At 42.8% G+C, this 22,421-nt stretch overlaps 2 protein-coding genes across 2 annotated transcripts; both read right to left on the bottom strand.

Annotated features, from left to right (window-relative positions):
- Positions 1 to 2,888: 2,888 nt before the first annotated feature.
- On the bottom strand, positions 2,889 to 14,167 carry mmut (methylmalonyl CoA mutase). Its single transcript, XM_079180509.1, has 13 exons — positions 14,096 to 14,167; positions 12,220 to 12,653; positions 11,672 to 12,039; positions 11,415 to 11,572; positions 9,226 to 9,397; positions 8,867 to 9,115; positions 8,680 to 8,791; positions 7,616 to 7,731; positions 6,486 to 6,601; positions 5,921 to 6,052; positions 5,676 to 5,823; positions 4,565 to 4,732; positions 2,889 to 3,970 (listed from the first exon to the last, which is right to left on the bottom strand). The coding sequence occupies exons 2-13, from the start codon at positions 12,614 to 12,616 to the stop codon at positions 3,842 to 3,844; spliced, it is 2,265 nt and encodes a 754-aa protein (XP_079036635.1). The 5' UTR covers positions 12,617 to 12,653; positions 14,096 to 14,167; the 3' UTR covers positions 2,889 to 3,841.
- A 395-nt stretch (positions 14,168 to 14,562) lies between these two features.
- On the bottom strand, positions 14,563 to 22,337 carry fkbp1b (FKBP prolyl isomerase 1B). The gene is made up of 4 exons (XM_079180590.1): positions 22,125 to 22,337; positions 21,595 to 21,642; positions 15,696 to 15,808; positions 14,563 to 15,356 (listed from the first exon to the last, which is right to left on the bottom strand). The coding sequence occupies exons 1-4, from the start codon at positions 22,159 to 22,161 to the stop codon at positions 15,228 to 15,230; spliced, it is 327 nt and encodes a 108-aa protein (XP_079036716.1). The 5' UTR covers positions 22,162 to 22,337; the 3' UTR covers positions 14,563 to 15,227.
- Between the last annotated feature and the right edge of the window lie 84 nt (positions 22,338 to 22,421).

Genomic DNA, 22,421 nt, shown 5'->3' with positions numbered 1-22,421 from the left:
TTGCCACTGACAGGCTCAGATTGTTATGTCGGATAACATTATGAAAGGACGCTACAGGTGATTTTGAAAATATGGATGCGACGCCTCATTTCAGAAAGAGACTTCTCCTAGTCTTTGCCCGTCTTTGTGCTAAGCTAAGACAAGCTAACTAGCTGCTGGTGGTGGCTTTATGTTAATTACACAGATACATGGGTGGTATCAAGTCTGTCCTTTATTTCTCAACAAGAAAGCAAGTCAGTCGATTTCTCAAAATGTCTAACTTTTTATTTGAACGTGTTTGAACATGGAGTTGAGCTCAACATTCCACGGGTGACTTTGGTAACAGTGGTGAACAAAACAGTCGGCTAACTCTCGTGTTCTGGAGCTTTCGACCGCATCTCACAGTCCTCATTAGTATATTTGGGTTTGCTCAGTTACCGTGAAACTTTTAAGAGGACGAGAAGTCTTATAGGTGCTCACAATGACAGAAGGTTTGAACATCTACGGCTCCATGGCACTGGACAAATGCGGCCTCCCAACGAGAGCCCACGTGATGCAGTCGAAGGCGCCGGAATGAACGAGTTACTCGACCTTTGGGATTGTTTCGTCAGTGACAATGTTAGTTCTAAGTCACAAAAAGCTACCTCAAGCTCTGACTTTACAGCTAGTGCGTGTTAAACATTTTGTTTTTTTGGCCTTTTAATTGGATTTGTTATATAGATATATACAAAGGATAAAATCAAGCTTTATCCGTTTAAATCATTTGCAACTTTGTAAACACTCTGAACTATGAAAACAAAAGCTTTTTAGAAATCAGTGTGTCGCCGATTTTCATCATGTCACCACAGTTTACGGCCTGAAGTCACTGCTACAGAACAAATGCACATTATTAAATATAACTCAGCCTAAAATAGGATTTCTGTGTTGATAATCATGTCGTGTCACTACACACCCCTCTGTGAGAACTGTTCTCATTTTGCTTTACTCAGGAAATATATTTTTTTCTCAGTCTAGCATTTCCCTTTTCAAACTTCCCCTTTCAATGAGCTTGACTGACTTAATAGTTTTTGCTGTGTAATGTGTAGCTTCTTTTTGGCATCTTGTAACTACTGTTGACTGTGAATGTAGAGCTATGAACCTTGAGCATATTTGTGTGTACAATCCATTGGTCATGTTTTGGAATAAAGACTGACTGAATACAATTAAAACATATTAATTCACCGTGATGGTTTCACTCAATCACACGTCAAGCCTCCATTAGGGTAAAAACAAGACATAAAACAGGTGCAACTGTGGGATTTGCATAAAATCACAATTTAAGTCTGCTTTCTTAATTCCAAGACAGCCAGAAGGCAGTGTGCAAAGGATGGCATTATCTGTCAGTGAGTGTATAAATCCATCTTAGGTGTGTCCAAAATGTCAATGTGTAAATTTGCAATCGTTCCAACTAAAATTACCATACTGTTGCATGTAGAATGCAAATCTCAAATGCAGCTTAAGTGCCACATCCTCTGTGGAATATAATTAAATAAACTATATTCACAAGGGGGATGTGGATAATCTCAACCTGCAACATCAACCTTTTGAAAGTCATTCTCATCTTTCCTCCCCGACTGTTACCCTTGATTCTCGACACAGGGGCTAATGGTAATAGTAGTTCACCAATTCCAAATTTTAACAGCTGAGGTTGATGGGAGAGTCATTATGTTTTACTGGTATTTGGTCAGAAACCAAAGAATAAAACATACCACAAAAGGATTACTGGATTTCAATCAGGAGAGACTTGTTGTATAATTTAACAATGATTTATTATAAATATGAAATTCAAATATGAAAAGTGCAGTCTTTGGCATTTGGACTCCATCCCGAAGTAATAACACCGAGGTTAGGGATACTGCGGTCCAATAGGCCTAATCCCCCCTGGAGTCCAGACACTGGTGGTGGTGGTGGTGAAATCTGATGATGAATCAGGAGCACGACTGTGATGCTGCCTGGAGGAGGCTGGGGTGGAGGAGGGTCGCATCTGCTTAAAGCTGAAATGACAACTGACAGCAGCAGAGAGGAGAACGCTATTTAAAGTTTGACCGCAACAATCTGATTGGCTTAAGGAAACCGTGTGCAGAATCTGGTTGGTTACTTAAAAGTGCACGCCCCCAATCAGTTGATAGAGTAATTACAAGGAGAGGAGAGATGAGATTATGAATGAGTGTCTTCCTGACTGAACTTGCGCTTAAGCTTCATTACTATTGCATATGTAAAAGTGATGTCAGTTGAGTCAGGGTTGGTTGGGGCTGAAGATATGCAGCAATTATTATTAGAGAAGAAGAATGCATGGAATAACATTTAAAGAAGAAGACATCACTGGTTCAACAATGTTATATGGGTACAATTCTAAACCAGTTGAACAAGTCCCATAGCACATATATTCAGACTAAAAGCTCCTCACCCTCAGCATTTACACCAAGATCTCAAATTGCACTTTATTCCCCGATGATGAGGAGATGAGCTCCAGGTGTGTGGCCTCCCATCAACTGTTCTCAGTACTGTCATATGGGAATGGAAGGGACGCAGTCACATCCAATTACCCTGCCACTCAGGCCAGCACAATAACATGTCTTCTGACGTTCACAATCAGATGTGATTGTCTTACAGTAATAGCCAGCTGGAATCATAAACCGTGCTCATAATTGCTGCAACGCTCCCAGTATTCACCTGCATAAAGCCAATTACCGCAATTTAGTAGTAATGACGTCAACGTCAAACCGGTGCCAAAATAAATCCTGCTCTCAATTTTGACAAGCTCTCACCGGTAACGGTTTAATATTTTTGGACATTCAGTTCAAACCTACCAGGCTTTAAAACACGTTGAATTCACCCACTTTTCCCAAAAACGATTGAATATCTAAAAAGGTAATGCACATCATCTTTATTCACAGTCCAAGGTTCACATACTTTATTTAGACCAAAGAGCGCTTCAGAATCTCATGTACAAAAATACTATTATCAAATAGATTGTGATCACTGTTCTAGAGTTTTGTTCTCTGAGCTGAAATTGGATGAGTGAAACGTGATGCTCGAGAGGCGCGAGGCCAAAAGAAGGCCACTTACAAGATAGTAATATCCACGAACAGAGAGCCCAGGGGCAGTAAGAGGTTAGTTGTGATGAGAGTACCTATCCATCTCCAACACAATGGCACTGAGAACACCCTGCTACGTAACTGAAAAGTACACACACACACACACACACACACACACTTCACACTAAAATAATTACGTTCTGAGTAGGTCTGTAGTGCTGTGATGCATCGTTTCATCTTGGACACAAAAAGCCAATGTTTCTCACTCGTGGTGCTGCATTATGTTTGTTTAGCATAGACTGCATTAATTAAATGTAGTCTCATTGTTTGATAGAGTCTAATGTCGGTCAGAAATACTGAAGTATTCCACTCATATTCCTGCATTTCTAGGATATTTACAGGATATCAATAAACCTGTAGCCACTGTAACTCACACACAAATCACCATTTATCTGAGTGCAGAGGTTGCGTGGGACAGGATCTCTGTGGTTTCTAAGTGATACGCTCAACGAGCAAAACTAAACGCCATGTTAGTGATGTTCACACAAAATCTGTGAGGATTGTATTAGTAATTCAAATCAAGCATCATAAAGTGCAATGTTAATACATTACCAACCACTTTTTAATCTTTACGACTGTACATTCTGCGTTTTAACGGTTGGGAAATTACATGTTTTTTTTACAATCTTATGAGACACCGATTCTATACAAAAGCGTGAGCTCCCACTTGTGGCTTTGTCGTCGATACGACATGAACAGACGGTTCTTTGAGTTGCAGAGCGAGTTCACATGGCCTGCCGGATGTTTTCCAGGCTCTTCTCAATGCTGTCTATCACATCCACCGCAGCTTGCGGGATCCTGGTTCCTGGGCCGAAGATGGCGCTCACGCCGCTCTGGTACAAGAACTCATAGTCCTGCATATACACACACACACACACACACACACACACACACACACACACACGCAACACAGTTTATAGGAACTGCAGTTAATGAGAAATACATGTCGAGGAAAGCAGGACGTGCACAGTCCCTATGAGATTATGTGGTTTTCTTATGCTTGAGGTATCCTCAAAGGGAAAGGGATGACAGTAAGATCGACGAGAACAGGAAGGAATGACGAATGAGCCTGCACTGCATGTGTTCAAGGACATCCATTAGTGTGGTAACGATCATCATCATGAGAGACTGGCTCTTTGTCCACATGACGGCTGGATGACATTTTATGTGCATAATTGTAAGCTTAATGCTACATAGTTGTGTTTTGTCAGAGCGGTGTGGATTTTTGCAGTCAAGCTGACACCATCAGCTCACACAGACTGAGGCTCATTTAAAGATAAAATCCTCTGGGTGGTCCTCTAATTATTGAAAGAAAATGCCTCGCACGTTCTGGGAAAATGTTCCAATCGCCCTTATCGGAAAACCTTCACCCAACGCACCCACAGCCACACAAAAAAAGAATTGCATTCTCAACAATTCACAACGACCACATGAAAGTCAAATGTTACCTGTGGCGGGATGACGCCTCCGCAGATGACCAGGATATCGGGCCGATTGAGCTTCCGCAGTTCCTTGAGGAGCTCGGGGACCAGGGTCTTGTGCCCTGCGGCGAGCGTGCTGACCCCGACGCAGTGCACGTCGGCATCGACCGCCTGCTGGGCAACCTCAAGGGGCGTCTGACGTGGAAAAACAAAGAAAGACACAACTCTGAGTGAGGTGTACCAACACCGCCAAACACAGCCAAAACAGTGAACAGCAATCTGTTCATCTCCTCTTTCATTCACTCCGTCTGCATTCATGAACTACTCCACTGACCAACAATCACAACATCAATCATCAGTAAGCTACTTCTAGCTGTATTACTGTGAGCTATCACAGAAAAGACAGATGCATCTCCATCTGGTCAGGACTTTCATTACATTGATCCACTCAGAATCTGAGCTACAGCTGGAAGAAAATCGTTAAGAGGTTGTTTGAACTCTTCAACTCTAAATCACACAACCGACTGTGTATCTGCAGCGCCTGCTGTAAATCATTTTACGGCTCAATGTCTCCGCCTCCTTGTGCATTTGGCTTGCTAACACTATGGAGTGTTATTTATTTTTTTACCCTCTCAAGTCAAGACTACAGTGAACCGTTCGGTACGACATCATCAAATGGGGCTACGTGTTTTTGGGGTGGTGTTAATTATACTTTAACACGGAGAATGCGAGCAATCAAACTGCTTACAGACCTGTCTTACAGCAAAGATCTTAACTTGTCACAGCAAGTCACAAGTGTAACGAATGACCCACCTGAATGGAACGCAGCCATTACTAATTAACGTTATTAGCTGCACTAGTGTCAGAAGTAAGGGGAAAAAGCTATATTTAAAAAGTTTGTGACTTCATTTAATTGGAGCAGACAGATATAAGTGGAAATGGTCAAGAATGTTCTTATGTGTAAATCTCAATAAACCAAAACACTATTATCCCCGTACATCTACTCCTTACCTTTTATACTATAACTTTATTTGTTTACATCTTAGGGTATTTATAAATACATGTCAATAGCTGACTAAAAGGCTTAAATGCATGTTCTTTGGTCTTTATTTCCTCCACTCTGCTGTGTGACTCTGACCTGAAACAGGGGTCCGATGTCCACATCGAAGCCCAGGTCAGCAAACCCCGTGGCGATGACTTTGGCCCCCCGATCGTGGCCATCCTGCCCCATCTTTGCCACCAGCAGTCGAGGGTTCCTGCCCTCCTGCTTCTTAAACTCTGCAACTCTGTGATTTAAAAAGAAAAGATCATATATAATCACCCAGTGGAGCAATCAGTCTGTGCACAGTGGTCGTAAAGATGCTAATTGGGTTTATTTCCTACCTGTTAAGGGTCCCGGCGATCTCTTCATGCTCCCCGTATTCGCTGCGGTAAGCGCCGCTCACCATCCTGGTGCTGGCCTTGTGTTCACCAAACACTTTCTTCATGGCATCGGTTATTTCACCGACCGAACATCTGAGAAACAAAAATTAAATCAGCGTCTTCCCCAAAGTGCTTCACTTCACGATGATAAACAATGAAAGGAGATCTAGTTAGTCAAGACTTCCCGTTTCAATAAACTGAAAGCAAATATCTGTGTTTTTTCATTTATAGTCACATCGCAGAAAGATTTTATCTTGTTCTCATTTCCCACAATATCCCATATAAAGCAATGATCACGTAACTTCGGGGTAATTTGCAAGTCCACCCTTTAACCACTTATCCTGTTCAGGGTAGCGGGTTGAGATTATTAAAGGTCTGAGTGCCTCTCCTCATGTGGGCTCATGGTCAGATCTTTCTTTTCTTGGAATAGTCTCATGAGTATCAGCCGCAGACATATAGGGGTCGATGAACAAAAGAGCTTTGAAGGTATACAGAAAAAACCCCACGAGGATTATCTTATATATACCTCGCTCGTGCTGCATCCACAGCCAGGGCCAACAGGTTGCCCTCCCCGGTTTTGGCACACTCCTCAATGGCTGCCAGGCACTTCGTTGCTGCCTCTGGGTCACGGCTATCTCTCACCTACAACAGAGGAAGGAGGCAAAATGCCGTAAACATGGTATTTGGAGTCTTTTAATCTGCCCTGCAGACAGAATCCACTATATACAGTGTGTATGTGTGTTTAAGTACTCTTTAACACAGAAAATACATTTTCTTACAGCGGATATTTTGACTCAGCGTCGCAGGAAAAGCACAGGTGTTGAATATAATACAACATTAGTCATTTCAGTGTGCTCTGCAGTGAGAGAGCATGCACGACGACAGAACCCTGGGACTGACACAGCGGAATGGAATGCGGCCATCAGTAATTAAGGAAAATGTCAGACTTTGTCCATTTCGCTCTCTGCCTGGTAGAAAGGAATTCTGACATTCTGCATTTTTCAAATATATGTCATTCAAAATTTCCATTATAGATACTATAAAATGAGAACGCAGAGATATTATAGTTATTTATGTTCGTGACAGAAGTTGTTGGACTCAAACTATTTTAATGGGAGACCTGCAGATGAATAGTGTGAAAACAATACGAATAGATATCACCATGAAATCCCCCTGTTGATTGCTTACATAAAGGCAATAATCTGTTGTACAAGTTTTCTGAAATGTTATGCTTAAATATGCAAATTATTAAACTCACATCCTTCACATTTAGTCAAATAGTTTTGTGTTGATTAGATCAGTGTATATGGATTCTATAATGTACGTATGTATGTGTACATATATATATAAAATATACATATGATTGTTTTGTCTCTCTCCATGTGTGACAGATGTTGTATGTTTGTTGTATTATTCATTCAGACATGGGAACAGTGAACCACAATATTCATATCAGAGTGTTCTGGAGAAAATGTTGCTTTTGTTTTAAGAATGGCTGCTTTCTGTAGCTGCAGCATGTGATTGCAACTCAACAAACAAATAACTAATGGATGATATGTGTGTACTATATAGCGGGATAACACATTAGATGAAAGTGCTTTCTCTTTAGATGGTTCTCTTTAGGTACCTCTCTTTGATTCTCGGAGGAACACTGACCTTTTTCAGTTTTTCAATCTGTTTCTGACGCACATGAGTGTTATCTATAGACAGCACCTCCACAGTCTCCTCTTTTTCCAGACGGTACTTGTTCACCCCGACAATGACCTCCGACCCTGAAGACAAACAGTGTGGGGTGGGGTGGTGGGGGGGGGGGGGGTGTAGAGCGACATGAAACACACATTTGTGAAAACTCTTTTCAGGGTGTTATATAAGGAGCAGAATAAAGAACATTGAGATCAACAAAAGGTCGAGCCAAAGCAAACCCCACGTGAGAAGATCACAGGCCAGTTTTGACCTGAAGCATTATGAACACATACAAGACAGCAGCAAGCATATAGGAGCAATGTATAACGTGTAACATCCCATCTGACCATATCTCAGCTTCACGTCAGGCTGAACAATGGCTCTTAGCTGCGATATAATAAATATTATTTACCACGGCTTGTCACAAGCTATTGCTTAACTACTATTCAGTGGAGATAACTTCAACTCTGGGAATCTCTCTGTAAATATTTGAATTCTTGATGTTATCCCCTCTGAAAATGATAATGTGATAAAAACCCTCCTTCACCATCTTATGTGTATTTCATGGCGAGCTTACAAAATGGTTTGCTCATGATCGGACCACAATGTAGGAAAATGGGGGAAAGATACACAATCTGTGAAGGTTCATCTGGGCTCCATCGCAGACACTTCTGGCATCATGTGACGCAAGTAAAATCCCACAGAAACACACAGAAGGCTCAGTTAATCTGCTTGATGACAAACCTCGTTCAGATGCATACACATCTCCTGGCGCCAGATGACAAACAAGACCAAAGAATCAAAACCTATAACCTAAAATAAGGTTAAGATGATTTAAATATTTCATGCCAAATTTGGAAATAACGGGGAGGATTTCGGACAGGATGAAGGAGTGGCACAGTTGAATAAAACGTCCATTTGACATTCCGTTGCAGCTCTGATAAGTGAAGCATGAAGCACCAGAGGCAGAGGATGAAAAGATGAAAGAATGAGGGGCTTTAAGCCAATAAGCTTATGATATATTCATACAGCCGTACCGGAGTCAATGCGGGCCTGTCTGCGAGCAGCACATTCCTCAATACGAAGTTTAGGGATGCCCTCTGCCACGGCTCTGGCCATGCCTCCCACCTCTTCAATTTCTTTGATGAACTGTAAGAAGGAAAACACGGGTTATAGAAGAGTGACGTGTGTATACTGTATACAACATGGTTTCACTAGACAAACCTTTAAAGCTTTGTTATAGACGTCATCCGTGAGCGCCTCCATCATGTGCGACCCCCCCCAGGGATCGGCCACGTTGGGGATGCCCGACTCTTCCTGGATGATGATCTGGGTGTTCCTGGCGATGCGGGCGCTCTTCACCGTGGGCAAACCCAGAGCTTCGTCAAACGAGTTGGTGTGAAGCGACTGGGTGCCCCCGAACACAGCCGCCATGGCCTCAATCACTGTACGGACCACGTTGTTGTACGGATCCTGAGAGGAGGGTTCACCGGAGAAAGTTCTGATTACTATTCGCTCAGTTTGTTTGCGTGAGCTTGATCTCTTATTCACTTTAAGGACTTTCATCTCCAACTTGTATTTACTTGTTCGGTGAGAGACCAGCCTGACGTCTGGCAGTGTGTGCGGAGGAGCAGAGACTTGGCATTTTGGGGCTGGAAGTTGTCTTTAATGAGCGTGGCCCACAGCCTCCTGCCTGCCCTCAGCTTGGCAATCTCCATGTAGAAATTCATCCCAATACCCCAGAAGAATGACAACCTGGCGTGAAAAATAACAATTTGGGCATTTGTATAGAGGCAAACCACAATTTAATGAGCTCTAGAAAAACACTTCTCATCAAGCTTCCCAACCACCGAATATAGTCACATCTTCACCCAGTGGTGAATTTTACTACAAACAGATTGTAAGAAACTTCAACTTAGCTTAAAAAGGTGCGAAATTCAACCTTCAGAGCCTTAATATAGCAAACAAACAACTGATCGCTGTGTAACGATACAGCGGAGTAATGTCTCCCTGAGCAGAGAGGTAAGCAGCTCTCCCTCTGTGTGTGAGCCAAGCTTCTCCCTGCTGTGTCTACAAAGCCAGGCCTGCTCTTTAGAGCACGCTCGTGCATATAAGCTGCCCCACGGCCAATATGGTATGTGCATTGGGATGTGCATTGCTGTTCAGTAACAAGAAACCTAACGGCTGACTGGCAGAAATGCCAAAATATGTAAGATGACACCTTGAGAGTCTCTATGACTGTTTTTCAACCGCAAAAACATCCTATTGTGGTCACAATTATATAAAAAAATGAGCTATCCTTATCAAAAATGTTATGTTATGTCATACATTTTCACACCTGCTTTTTCACATTTTTAAAGTGTATCAAATAAAACAATAAATACCGCTGGAGGGGAAAGAAAAGACAAGTATTTGCCTTCCTCTTGTAAAGAAAAAGCCTTTAACTGTACCTCATAAGCTCTTCCCTTTGCTCCAAAAACACTATTAGACAGCGCCCTGAAAGCCCTGAAAAGCCTTCCATGGAGACATTAGAACGTCTGGAAGTACAGGGTCTGTCAGAATGGAATGATTACATTTCAGCCTTTGTGTGAAGTCGAGGGTAAGAGTGGGCCGCGGGTCTGACCCACACGAGATAATAGCTCAAGGTTGGAAACACAATAGAGTGACACCGTCACATCGATTCAAGGCTGCCTGTGAGAAGTGACTTGGTGGAGAAAGGTAGAGCTCGACTGGGCCTTCCAGGATGGTCCTAAAGGATTGCATGCACAATTGTCTCTGCTATTATCTGAGCAACGGACACATGAAGAGCACATAATGGAAGTAGAATAAAAAGGAACAAGAATTGGCCACGGGGTTGGTGAAGTGGCACAGTTGTGCAATTGACTGAAAAGACCATCTACTGTCGACAGCCGCTCCAAACTATAGATCGTTCAGTTAAAAGTCAGGCAGGGAAAAGGTCACGCCACGGCGCGCGACAGGCAGGCTGAGCCACAGAGATTATGGATAACAGTAGGAATACTGACGCAGCAAGTAAACAGTCAGTAAACACCCCCAATATTTAGCACCTTTAGCCATTTTAGCCTTTCTTCTGTCTTTCAAATCTATATCGTGTGTTCAATTGGAAATATTTCTATAATCCACCATTTGAATGGTTGAATAAGAGCAGCAGCATTTCCATCGGTCTTTAATTGTATGCTGATTCAGTGTGTGAGGATCTGGTGTTGTGACAAACAAAGAGGAAGGACATATTTAATGCAGTTAAATGCACACCAAGTTAATGTGCATGAGTCAGACGTGCACAGCGCCAGTGGAATATTAATAAAAGGCCGACATCATACACGGCTGAACTTGTGAGTGGAATACTGAACTGGGTAGTTATTGACTGACAGCACAAGCTCCTGTTCAAAAATTGAGTGTAAAGTGAATGTAGTCGCATCAAACCAGCATCTAAAGCAGTAACACCATTTACTGACACTGGTGGTGCTACGAGCCAAGTCACACCTGAGATAAAAGTGTCATGGCTGACAGCGTGTCTCTTGGCTCTATTAAAAATATTCTTAATTTATATTGGAGCATAATAAAAATGAAGGAGGTATGAGCTTTATAACAACTCTTCTTGTATGAACATTGGCGGCCTTTGTGATGCGTTTATTGGGAAAATCCATTATGAAACAACATATAAAAGTGCATTATCTGGCTATAGCAGTGAGCCTTAAATATGAAAATCAACACTGTTCCTCTCCACACTTAACAAGATATGAATATGTTGTACCTTGGGGCAAACTCATCGATGGTCAAGCCTGCTGTCAGACCTGTGCGGCAGTACTCCAGGCCGTTAGCGATGGTGTAGGCCACTTCCAGGATGGCATCGGCTCCAGCCTCCTGAAGATGGTAGCCACTGATGGATATGGAGTTGAACTTGGGCATGTGCTGGTAACATGGAGAGTCATTGAAATCAGCTGAACTCCCAATACGATGAGAATTACATTAACAACATGGCATTAAATGAGCACCGCACAAGCAGATTACCTCGGTGGTGTAAGCGAAGATGTCTGCGATGGCGTGCATGGAAGGCTCCGGGGGGAAGATGTAGGTGTTGCGTACCATAAACTCCTTCAAAATATCATTTTGAATGGTGCCAGTGAGTTTGGCTTTAGACACGCCCTGCTCCTCTCCGGTCACTATAAACATCGCCAGCACAGGGATAACCGCTCCGTTCATTGTCATTGAAACGGACATCTTCTCCAGCGGGATTTCATCAAACAACATCTTCATGTCTTCGACTGTGTCTATAGCGACTCCGGCCATGCCGACATCACCGTGGACTCGGGGGTTGTCCGAGTCGTAGCCGCGGTGTGTCGGGAGGTCAAACGCCACAGAGAGACCCTGCTGTCCGGCTGAAACGAAAGGAGACATGACATGTATATGACTTTACAATGCCACAGTCATTATAGTCTTTCCATCTCATTTAAACTTGTTTTATTAATATTCTGTGTCATTCAAAGTGTAACCTCTTGTATGATTAAGTTTGAATCTACAGTGTTTCAGCTACAAATGTAAACAACAACAAGATCTACCTTTGATGTTGTCTTTATAGAACTTGTTGCTCTCCTCCACAGTGCTAAAGCCAGCATACTGCCTGATAGTCCACGGTCTGTTGGTGTACATGGTAGGATAGGGCCCCCTAGTGTATGGAAATACTCCCGGCAATTCATCTGGCCGGTCAACTGAGTCTGCTTTGGTGTACACGGGTTTAATGTTGAGTCCCTCAGGCGTGCGCCAGATCAGATCTTCTGGGTTCTTCCCCTTCAGCTGTTTCTTAGCCAGCCTGGCCCATTCGGGATGCAGCTCGTCCTGGTCCTGACACGGTGTGGAAGTGTGGATCAGAGCGCGGTGCGTGTGCGCCGAGGAGACGGAAGCTCTCACCAGGCGCCGGGCAGCCATCGCTGCACATGCCCTCCGTGCAGTCAGCATGCTTCAATGTGGACTCAATCAGACGCACATGGATCACCTGAGGCAGACGACAAACAGACATGAAGTGGGGGAAATTCTTTTGATGGTTGCATGTTGTCAGCTGGTTCTGAGGTAGGAGTCGAACTGTGGTGGAGGTGTCCGAGAGGAAACTACTCAGTATTCTGGACAATGCCGCACATCCCCTGCACGTCCCACTGAAGCCCCTTCAGCCGTGGACTGAGACCACGGAGGTGCACCGCTGGAAGTCTGTTCTACCTGTGGCCATCAAACTATAGAACTTCTCAGATACTTACAACAATAATAGCCACACCATGTGTAATAGTACTTGCAATATTACATTTCAATTTCATGTGCATTAATCTACTTTTCTATTTTAGTTTCCATGAGGCACTGGCGTTAGTATCACTTTGTATACACTTAATGATTGTTATTATAGTGTTCATATATGTTTCTATTTGTTTGCTTTTCTTCTTCTATGGCACAATAATGTCCTTCTGGATCAATAAAGTCTTATTTTAGGAGTGAGGTAGTAATAGCACATGGATCCTATTTCAACATCTATGGAGAAAATGTTAGAACAAACCCTTTAAAAAAGTTGGCATTTTAATGTTGTTTAGCTAACACACAAAAACAGTGCTTCAAATATGATCATAAAATAAGCTATTGTTTTTGCAGCATGGATATCATCCACCAAGCAGCGTATCCGACTTACAGTGGGACATCCTAGTGTTGGTTTCCTGTTTGCTAACAGCATGTACAGTTAACTTTGTCTTTTTAGATAATTAACTTAAGGTCAACCTTTAACATAGCACAGTCTGACACACACGTGTCCTTTACAGACACTAAAACCAGTTGTGTTGGACTGATTACAACAGCTATTCAACGACATTTGAGAAATCCAACAAAGAACAACTGTAGCTATGTTAGTTAGTTAATGTCATGCTCGGTAGCAGAGTGACGTTGGGGATATTATGCAAACCTGACACGTAACTTCTCAGTAGGTTACTGCCCAGTCAGTCAGCCATATTGAGAATAACTAGTACAGGTGTGGGCATGTTTAACCGTTACTTAGCCAGCAGCTTGCATGTGATGCTGACACTTGAAGAGATGACATTGTTGCAACATTTGACAACGTTTACAATGACGCTAGCTAGCTTAGCATTGTCGACCAGCCGCAACACCCAGATATCACCCTTTAGAAAAGTCAACGGGCATATAATGATTAAATCCCTGTGGACGACTGTGCCAACATTTTCAATGAATAGTAAAAAAAAAAGGCAAACGTGCAAGTTAATGTTGACATAAAGTCAAGTTGTATAGCTGTTAGTTGCTCTAGCTAGCCGTGGATGTTAGCTTGCACTATTAGCATTCGTTTTAAGGAACCACATATCCGCTAACTTGAGACACTTTGCAGGCAATTAACGTTAACTAAATGTTATAACACTTATTGTTTTACGTGTCTTAATATCATTTTCTGACCTTGCCGTCTGTTGTGCTTTTTTCAAAGTGGCGAAAAGGCGTGTGTTCGTCTGTCCAATGAAGTCTCATAACATCACCTGTTAGCCAATAGCCTGCTAGCGTCAAGCGGTGAACTTTGACCTCGGACACCGGAAGTAAATAGTCAAAACAAGCTTGTTGAATTTCGTAGAGATAAGCAATGCCGCCTATTATAAGCGCGTTCAATAAATGTGTTATTTAAAGTTGCATTATTTTAGTTAACTGCGTTCCTCCCATTTACTTTTTAGGATACACTAGTCACTGTTTATACTTCATTATTAGTGCAATGAATGGAGACTGCGCTGGTGTGCTTTTTTCTCTCCATAAAATCTGCCTTTAGGAGGCGATGTTGCTGCAGAAGCACGTGTCTAACATGCTATTTTGGTTCTTTCTATTATCCTAATTCACTCCCTCTCAAATCACACACACACACACACAGGACACAGACATCTCAACACAATACATGCCATTTTTATTCAAGACTTGGTCAATCAACTGTAATAGTAGCAATGGCTCTCACAGAGTTCTGTAAAGTATTGGATTGGGTTATATTGGACAGGGTACACTTGCAGTACATGTTTATGAGGGATATAAAATATATACTACACATAGCAACGTCATTCAGAGCATTCAGCAGGTCAAACCTTGTATCAAAGTGGCAATGCAGACAGTGGTATATAATGCCCGTTTGAGATACAGAGCAGAAGTTGTGTACTTTCAACATAATGTACCCTTCATCTGTTGTTGAATCTGTAAGGCAGTGTATGTTTTTGATTGCAATGTAGTACGGCTTTTCATCAGATGACGTATTTCCTCATGGTTCCACAAAATGTACAACTTGAAATGAAATTAAACAAAATAGCATCTCTGACTAACAAACAGAAACCAAACGGTTGATGGTGTGAGTGTGTGAAAAAAAAGTCTTGCATGATGTGACATTTTTCCATGCAGGATCTATTATGACAAGATGGCGACAAAGCAGCAGTAGATGCATTTAAAAATTGAACTAAAGTAGACTGTAGAAATCAACAGAGAGTAAGTGGATGGTGGGTACGGTCTCCCCTGTGGAACGCAGACCTCAGTAAGCTCCAACCTTTGTATTTAACCTCAGGCATCACTCCAGCTTGAGCAGCTCCACATCGAATATAAGCGTGGCGTTCGGGGGGATGACCCCGGGGTGGCCTGTCGCTCCATAAGCCATGTCTGGTGTGCAGGTGATTTTTGCCCTCTGGCCCATGCTCATCTGTAGCGTAGGAGAAAAGGCAAACATGACTGAGAATACTGCTGATGTTCTCTTTTTATACCGTTTTAAAGCCCCAAACACCACTGGTGTATGAAATTCCAACACAGAGCAAAATCTAATTTGCTTGAGATAAGAAATGCATCGTAGCCATCACCGTCTTTATCTTGTTTTCTACATGGAAATACAATTTCAAGTTCCTCAGGGAAAATTAGCTGGTTGGTATGACCTTTTTTCATACTAAATACCTCTTTAAATCACAAATATAAATGAAAACATGGACTTCTAGCTTTAATCAAAAGGGTTGAATGTAACATAGTGATGTAATGAAGTTTCTCTTACCTGTGCTACTCCTTCCTCCCAGCCCTTAATGACCTCACTCCGTCCAATCTTGAACTTAAATGGCTTGTTCCGGTCTCGGGAGGAGTCAAACTTCTTCCCATTCTGCAGCATACCTGCCAAAGAGGAAAACACATTTCACAAAATTCAGAGATCAGTGACCCATTTAGTGAAGAAACTACCCATCCGGGTCATCCAAGATCAATTAAAGACTGAGCACACACTTATTTTTAAACATCTGCATAGTTAAATGCTCTTATGACCAATACCGTACCTAACCTTAAATGCATTATCGCCTTTTATCACAGTGTGACGCCAGATCAATGCACGCCCTTTCCTCAGCAGCTAATGTTTAGGAAAGAGGCAATTTGAGATTAAAAGGAATAAAGTCATTGTGGCTCCAGTCTGAGGAATTATTCCGGCGGGGGCTTCTTATCAGGATCTGGGGTCTGGTTCAATTACGCAAATGAACAAAGGGAATGTGAACCAGGAAGCATTGGCCTGGTTTAGTGGATTATTTTTAAAGTTAACTAGGCCATTGCTCGCCTGTATGCAGACCTCGGGGAGAAAAGGGTAACAAAGGCGGAGCGGTGCCGGACGGTTCCTGCAGAACACCGACAGGCTGTTCTGATCATAGTCAAGTACTATCTACGTATTTATTTGTTACATTTTGTTTTAATAAGTCACGCCTGATGTTTCCTTTCTCATAAAAAGAATGATCCCAGTCACTTCCACACTGTGAGACATGCAGCTTATTAATCAAACACCGGTTCCTGACGCCTTTAAACGTCCAGGAGAGCAAGTAAACAAGACAGCTTATTATTTTTGGGCACAACTTATCTATAAAGGAACAACAAATATTGAACTGTGGGCAAACAATATTCAGAGAAGTTATTATTATACTATATATATATAATATATTCATCAAAAATCTCATTGTGTAAATGAGATTAATAAAGCACCAATGGTCAACCCTACAACAGTCTCTCAACACCAGTAAAGAGGTATTTGGTCAAATAGGGCACCAACAAACAAACAATAGCAGATGGTAGTCACCATCTGGGAGAAATACATTGCTTATGTTATATATTTATAAGAAGTCAGTAGTACGCAATTCAGTCTGGGAAATGAATGAATGAATCTGGTTGTATTAGTCCATCGTGGGCAGCATTACTTTGATCTGTCTGGTGTTTAATGGCCCCGCATTAGAGGAAAACAGATGTTCATGTTTCTCAATTGAGTTTCCAGACAATGCTCTATAAGTCAATATTCTGAAATAAAATGACATATATCGTGATTAGATAGTTTCATCCTCATCGCCTACTCCTAATGTAAATATTTTTTTCTTGGGAGTCAAAGTGGCGTCATGCTAAAACGTCCACAAACATCCACTTGCATTTTTGGATTATTAGTCCTTTGATTTATGCTTCTCTTGTCATAATTCAACAAGTGTGAATACTTGGCATTTAAAGTTGTGTGCTCACTGAAGCCATCCAGTCATATGAATGTTAGTACTGTACTGCTTCTCCCCTTTCACCCCCCCCCCCCCCCTAAACTTAGTAGGTCCATCATTTCCAAAAACCAGCGAGCTCGGTCCAACCGCGGAGTCATCGAGTGCACTCCCCGAGGCGGAGACCACCTGCTGCGGGGCATTCGAGTAGCGGGGAGGCGACTTGCATCAACTGCAGAGAAGCAGGTTCAGTTTACGGCAGTGCAGACTGGTAATGTTCACGGGTGGGAAGCCGGTGAGGGATCACTAGTTAGGCTTAATGGTTAACTTTTATATTGGTAAAAAGGTTCCTCCGTGTTAGGCTAAAAAAAAAAAGAAGCAGTTATCAACTCAATCGTGGTGGAGGAGGCAGCAGCAGCAGCCTGCAGAGGGACTGTGGTACACACTGGCAACTGGCTAAAACCAGTTTGAGAAAGAAAGAAAAAGAACAATTGAGAAAACACCACCTGCTCCTTGTTTCCTGTAGAAACAAATATACAGCAGCGGTGCTCTAAAGAGAGACGTGGATTCCAATATGAGTGACAGCATGGCGACGCGTTATGTAATGCTCTATGCTACATTAATTCTTGCTGCGGGATATATAAAGGCTAAACAGGTGCGTGTTTCCCTCATGGACGCCGGACTGTATCTTGCAGGGAAAAAGCAAAAACATCCAAACTACTCGCACACCCCATCAGTGCGGCGCTATCACTCTTAAGCATGGGTGAGGTCTCTGGCCCGTCCCTTCCTGAGGCTGACTCCCACACTCTCTCCTCCTGAAAGGCTTTCACTTGGTAGTGTTCCTCAGACTGGATCTGCAAAAAAAAAATCTGCGGCGCACAGGGGTGGGGTTATTTTTACTCAGTTTACTGTATCCTGTCTCACCCCCGTCTAGGACGGCTGCCAGCACAACAACCCCCCCTCCCATCGGCCCCAGTGTGGATGAATTATGGGATGCGTGTAAAGCTATCTGTCTACAAACCGATATGCCGTTTCACAGCTGCGAACACGCACGTCTCAGTGGAAAGAATAAAATCATTCTGTGATTTTACACTAATACAACTACTACATTCACTACTGCAGCACTGACGGACCTGAAAACTATCGGCTCAAACGTTGATCTGATCCTGTCATTATACACTCTTTGAATGAGGGTCCCAAGCAGGTCCTTCCTGAAGGGCTGAGGTTCTACCGAGAACCAAGAGCTTTTCAAGGGTTCTTTGTGAGACTAAGGGTTTTATTAAGAACCCTTTTTGGAAGAAAGAGTTCTTCAAGGATTGTTGAAAGCATGGGTGTTAAAGGGGAACGCCCACAACAGAACCACACACCCCCCAAAAAAAAACTGTGAATGTGAACCATGATTGTTGTGAGTTGCACTGCACCACATCAGCCCCGGCCCTTTGTGGTTCTAGATGAAACCCTTGGACCATAAAAGGGTTCTAGGTAGAACCCCCGGATGGATCTTGTTAGTATCCTTAGAAGGTGGAAAGGATAGGTTCTGGGTGTAACATTTAACAGATGTATCTAGGTGGAACCTTAATAAAAGGTTCTATTAGGAACAACCTTGGGATTGAACGCTTCCCACGGCACTCAATCACAACATTCTCCCCATGGAAGGCGAGTTCGTCATCTCCTGACATACAACCCTGTGTCTCAGTCTCTATCTATTTATGTGTCTCACACACACACACACACAGAGAGCTATTAGGTCTCAGCTTCAGCACGTTTCATGGCGAAGTCTGGAGCTCAAACATGGTAAGGAAGGACGTCCACATTTAGGCATGACATCATATCCAGTCGGCCTGTTGCTCCCAGAGCTCACACCTCTTGTCAGTGCAGACCGACCAGGCTGTTTATCCTCACGGCCTAGTGCCAGACACACAAACCCGACGGCTGCTGTCCTTTTCTTCATATTGACCGTCATTGCATCTGCTTCCATTTGTCTTCCTTCACAGAGAGAAGTGAGCTTGTGTCACTCACATATCTCTGTGTCTCTGTGCTCCGACATGTGTTTAAAATCCCAAATATGGAAGTGAGGATCAGAATAGGTAAAGCCATTAGCAAGAGAGGCTCCCTAATGTTACATGTTGACAACAAGAGTGGCTTCCAGTCCCACTATGTGTTAGGAAATCCCTCTCTCCTGACCCTTGCTGATTCTCTCAGCTCTGCTATCTGGAAAACATACACCAGCGCAGTGGAGGGTGCAGTCTCTGGTTTTGCTTGATGACTGGCTTACGTCCCAGATCTTCAGCTAACCTCTATCGCCAGTACTATCTCTTGATCAGATCTAGAACTAATCTTGTATTTGAGCTTTTAAGTAAACCAAATGTGGGTTAGTGTCCTTCTTGAACCTGAAAAGTAAGTACGCTCACACACACAAAACTTTTAGTTTTGAATGTGTCTAATGTAGATAACCGTGTGCAGATATTTGCTAATAGTGTGTTATAGAATTTCATATTTAGTGTAAGTGTAAATTAGCATTTTTTGTGTCTTGACCAGGCGGCAACCTCCGTTTCTGAAGAGTGAAGTCAAGTCGAAAGTGTCTTAAAACTTGCATTCTCTCTAATGACCAGCAGGGGGCGACTCCTCTGATTGTATAGAAGTCTATGAGAAAATAACTCTACTTCTCTCTTGATTTATTACCTCAGTAAACATTGTAAACATGAGTTTATGGTCTCAATCTCTAGTTTCAAGTCTTCTTCAATACAGCATGATGTTCATTTAGTAAATGATGGTCCATTTAGAGTCAAACAGACCATAAAGCAGGGTATGCTTTAGGGCGGGGCTACCTTTTAAATGTCACGTCGCTACCCTATCAGAGCCGTTTACTGCGTCTCTACGGCACTCATCGGCCATCCAAATATGGTCACTTCCGTTCACTGGTTGCAAAAAAAGCCAAAATGTCGACGGCCATAATCCAAGTAGGCGACGGCCAAAAAAACTAAATCGAGGCTTCATAACAGCAGTCCACAAACCAATGAGTGACGTCACGATGACTACGCCCACTTCTCATTTACAGTCTGTGGACTTGGCAAGTGCAAAAAAAAAAAACTGTAATAGAACATCTACAAAAACTGTGGAGGAAATACATTTTTTAAGAAGAAATACCTCTTTGAGTCATCGTTATATGAGTGACTAGCTTACAGGTGCATACATGCCTCACTGTGAGGTCCACACTAACACTACTTATTATAACACAAATACTCTAATCGTCTCGAACAGGACCACATTCTTCTGCTAATCTCTGGGCCTGCGTTCAACACTGAAGTATTATACACACATGGTGTACAGCTCTGCCTTTAAATACCGGTACATTCTTTTCTATCTACCCACTGCGAAAAAAAAACAGTCCCGCTAACAGACAGGACGATGTGGACAGGTTGGTGACATTCAGGGAGGTGATCATTACAATAGCAAACAGACGTGACAATGGAGAACAGGATGCACGATTAAGCATGACCCAAGAGTGCAGATGGAGACTTATCCGCTTTAGCTAATTTACGAAGCAAATAACAGCACGTGGAATGAAAAACGGCACCACCAGGCAAAGAGCGAGTGTCTATACCGAACCCTCACTATGCTACACCGGGCTGTTCTCTCTGCATCTCTGCAGAGATCAGCGTCAAAGGACAACACAACATTTTCCTATCCAGAGTTGACCCGGACTAGTATCACAAACATAGTCAAACAAAGCAGAACTTCCTCCATTAAAACCAAATCCTATAAGAAAGTAAGTGAAGCCAAATCATCAGCATCAAGCAAAAAGAATAGAAAAGACTATTACATGCATAGACACATACAGCAGAATACAACAAATCTCACACACACAGTGAAAACCTGTTTACAACAGAGTCAATGCCAGGGAGTGTGTAATAGCTTGTATAGCCGTGTAATAACAGCTACTCAGACAGACTGATGACTGTGGTTTTGTTTGCTTTCTGTCTGACCTAGTTGTCTCGGCTGCCAGCCCCGGGGCACCGAATAACCCAATTTTTCTTTGTCACCCAAAACGTCTCAGCGTCTCGCTGCCCCACCTCAAAATTGGGCAATCCGACAGGAGACAAAAGAGAGCGTGCGTGTGTGTCTGTGCGTGTGCACATGTTGTATTCTATATGTGCAAGTTACAACAGTCTCTAAAATGGCATTGACACCATGAGAAACCAGAATAATGATATTTTCTGGGTGTGTTAGCTGCTGCATGAAACTTTTAAGTGGCACACGGGTGCATACATGTCTTGCAGACTGTGCACACTTTTGAGAGAGCTGGTGCTGCGTTCAAGATACTGTAAAAAAACAATACAACAACAACATGCAAACAGAGCCAATTTCCTCCTCCTCTCTCTACAAAGGAGACAGGAAAAAAAAAGATGTCTGGTTCCACGATTGCCAAAAGCAAAGAAAGGGGTCGGTTACCTATGTAATGCACAACACATGCCTGGCCCTTCTTTGGAAATGTTCTTCCTGTTGAGAAGAGAGAAAGAGAAGAAGTGTTACACCTCAGAAACTTACCCTGTAGATTAACAATAGCTCTGGTAAGTCTGGTGAGGAGCAGGAATACCATAGGAATGCGCACGCAGACATGTTGAAGTCAGATATGCATGTTAGTCTCATCCAGATGGTTTGAAACTTTAGCCTGCAGGTTTCTTTCTCCAGGGCAAGCGACTATAAAATCCCTCTGAGTGAGATATTAGTGCGTTTGACAGAGAGAAATAAAGCCGTGAGGACTCTTGCAGGTCTCCTGGTATGACCACATATAATAAAGTTATTATTATATACCTTTATCCTGTCAGCCAAATCACAGTTATCCTGTGAGCAAATTGTATTGTAAATTATGTTGATATTTGACAAGATTTTAACGACATTCCGGGGAACTACCGAGCCCCTACACCACCGCCACCACCACCCCCGCATCAAAGCCCACACAAGCGGATAGATCAACTTACCATCACCGGGGGATATTGTCTCGACTTCCACGCCCATGGTGGTGCTACAGTACTTCAATAATCAGCTCTGAAACATACAGACTACAATGTGTGACCGGTGGAAACCATGTATTCATGCATTCACCGACCGACCACTACCGACTCACAGCTGCAGCCCAGCCGTCGGACAGCCAAGATATCTTCTAGTTTGTAGCGCAAGAAGACAGCGTCGAGATCTTCAACTTACGCTACGCACGTCGTCTTCAGCCCTGCGTCAAAACGCTTGTTGGTGTATATTTCGACTACATATCCCACAAT

This window comes from Pholis gunnellus, assembly GCF_910591455.1.
Source record: "Pholis gunnellus genome assembly, chromosome: 19".
Classification (NCBI taxonomy): Eukaryota; Metazoa; Chordata; class Actinopteri; order Perciformes; family Pholidae; genus Pholis; species Pholis gunnellus.
This window is presented reverse-complemented; position numbering and strand designations above follow the sequence as displayed.

Coding starts and splice junctions, on each gene's coding strand:
- fkbp1b (XM_079180590.1), bottom strand. CDS start 22,161: ATGGGCGTGGAAGTCGAGACAATATCCCCCGGTGATG. Junction 15,809..21,594: donor ATGTGTTGTGCATTACATAG/GTAACCGACCCC, acceptor CCTCTTTGGCAG/GTATGCTGCAGAATGGGAAG. Junction 15,357..15,695: donor GGGAGGAAGGAGTAGCACAG/GTAAGAGAAACT, acceptor CCTACGCTACAG/ATGAGCATGGGCCAGAGGGC.
- mmut (XM_079180509.1), bottom strand. CDS start 12,616: ATGCTGACTGCACGGAGGGCATGTGCAGCGATGGCTGCCCGGCGCCTG. Junction 6,602..7,615: donor AGATTGAAAAACTGAAAAAG/GTCAGTGTTCCT, acceptor CCTCTGTTGTAG/GTGAGAGATAGCCGTGACCC. Junction 4,733..5,675: donor ACATCGGACCCCTGTTTCAG/GTCAGAGTCACA, acceptor TTTCCACGTCAG/ACGCCCCTTGAGGTTGCCCA.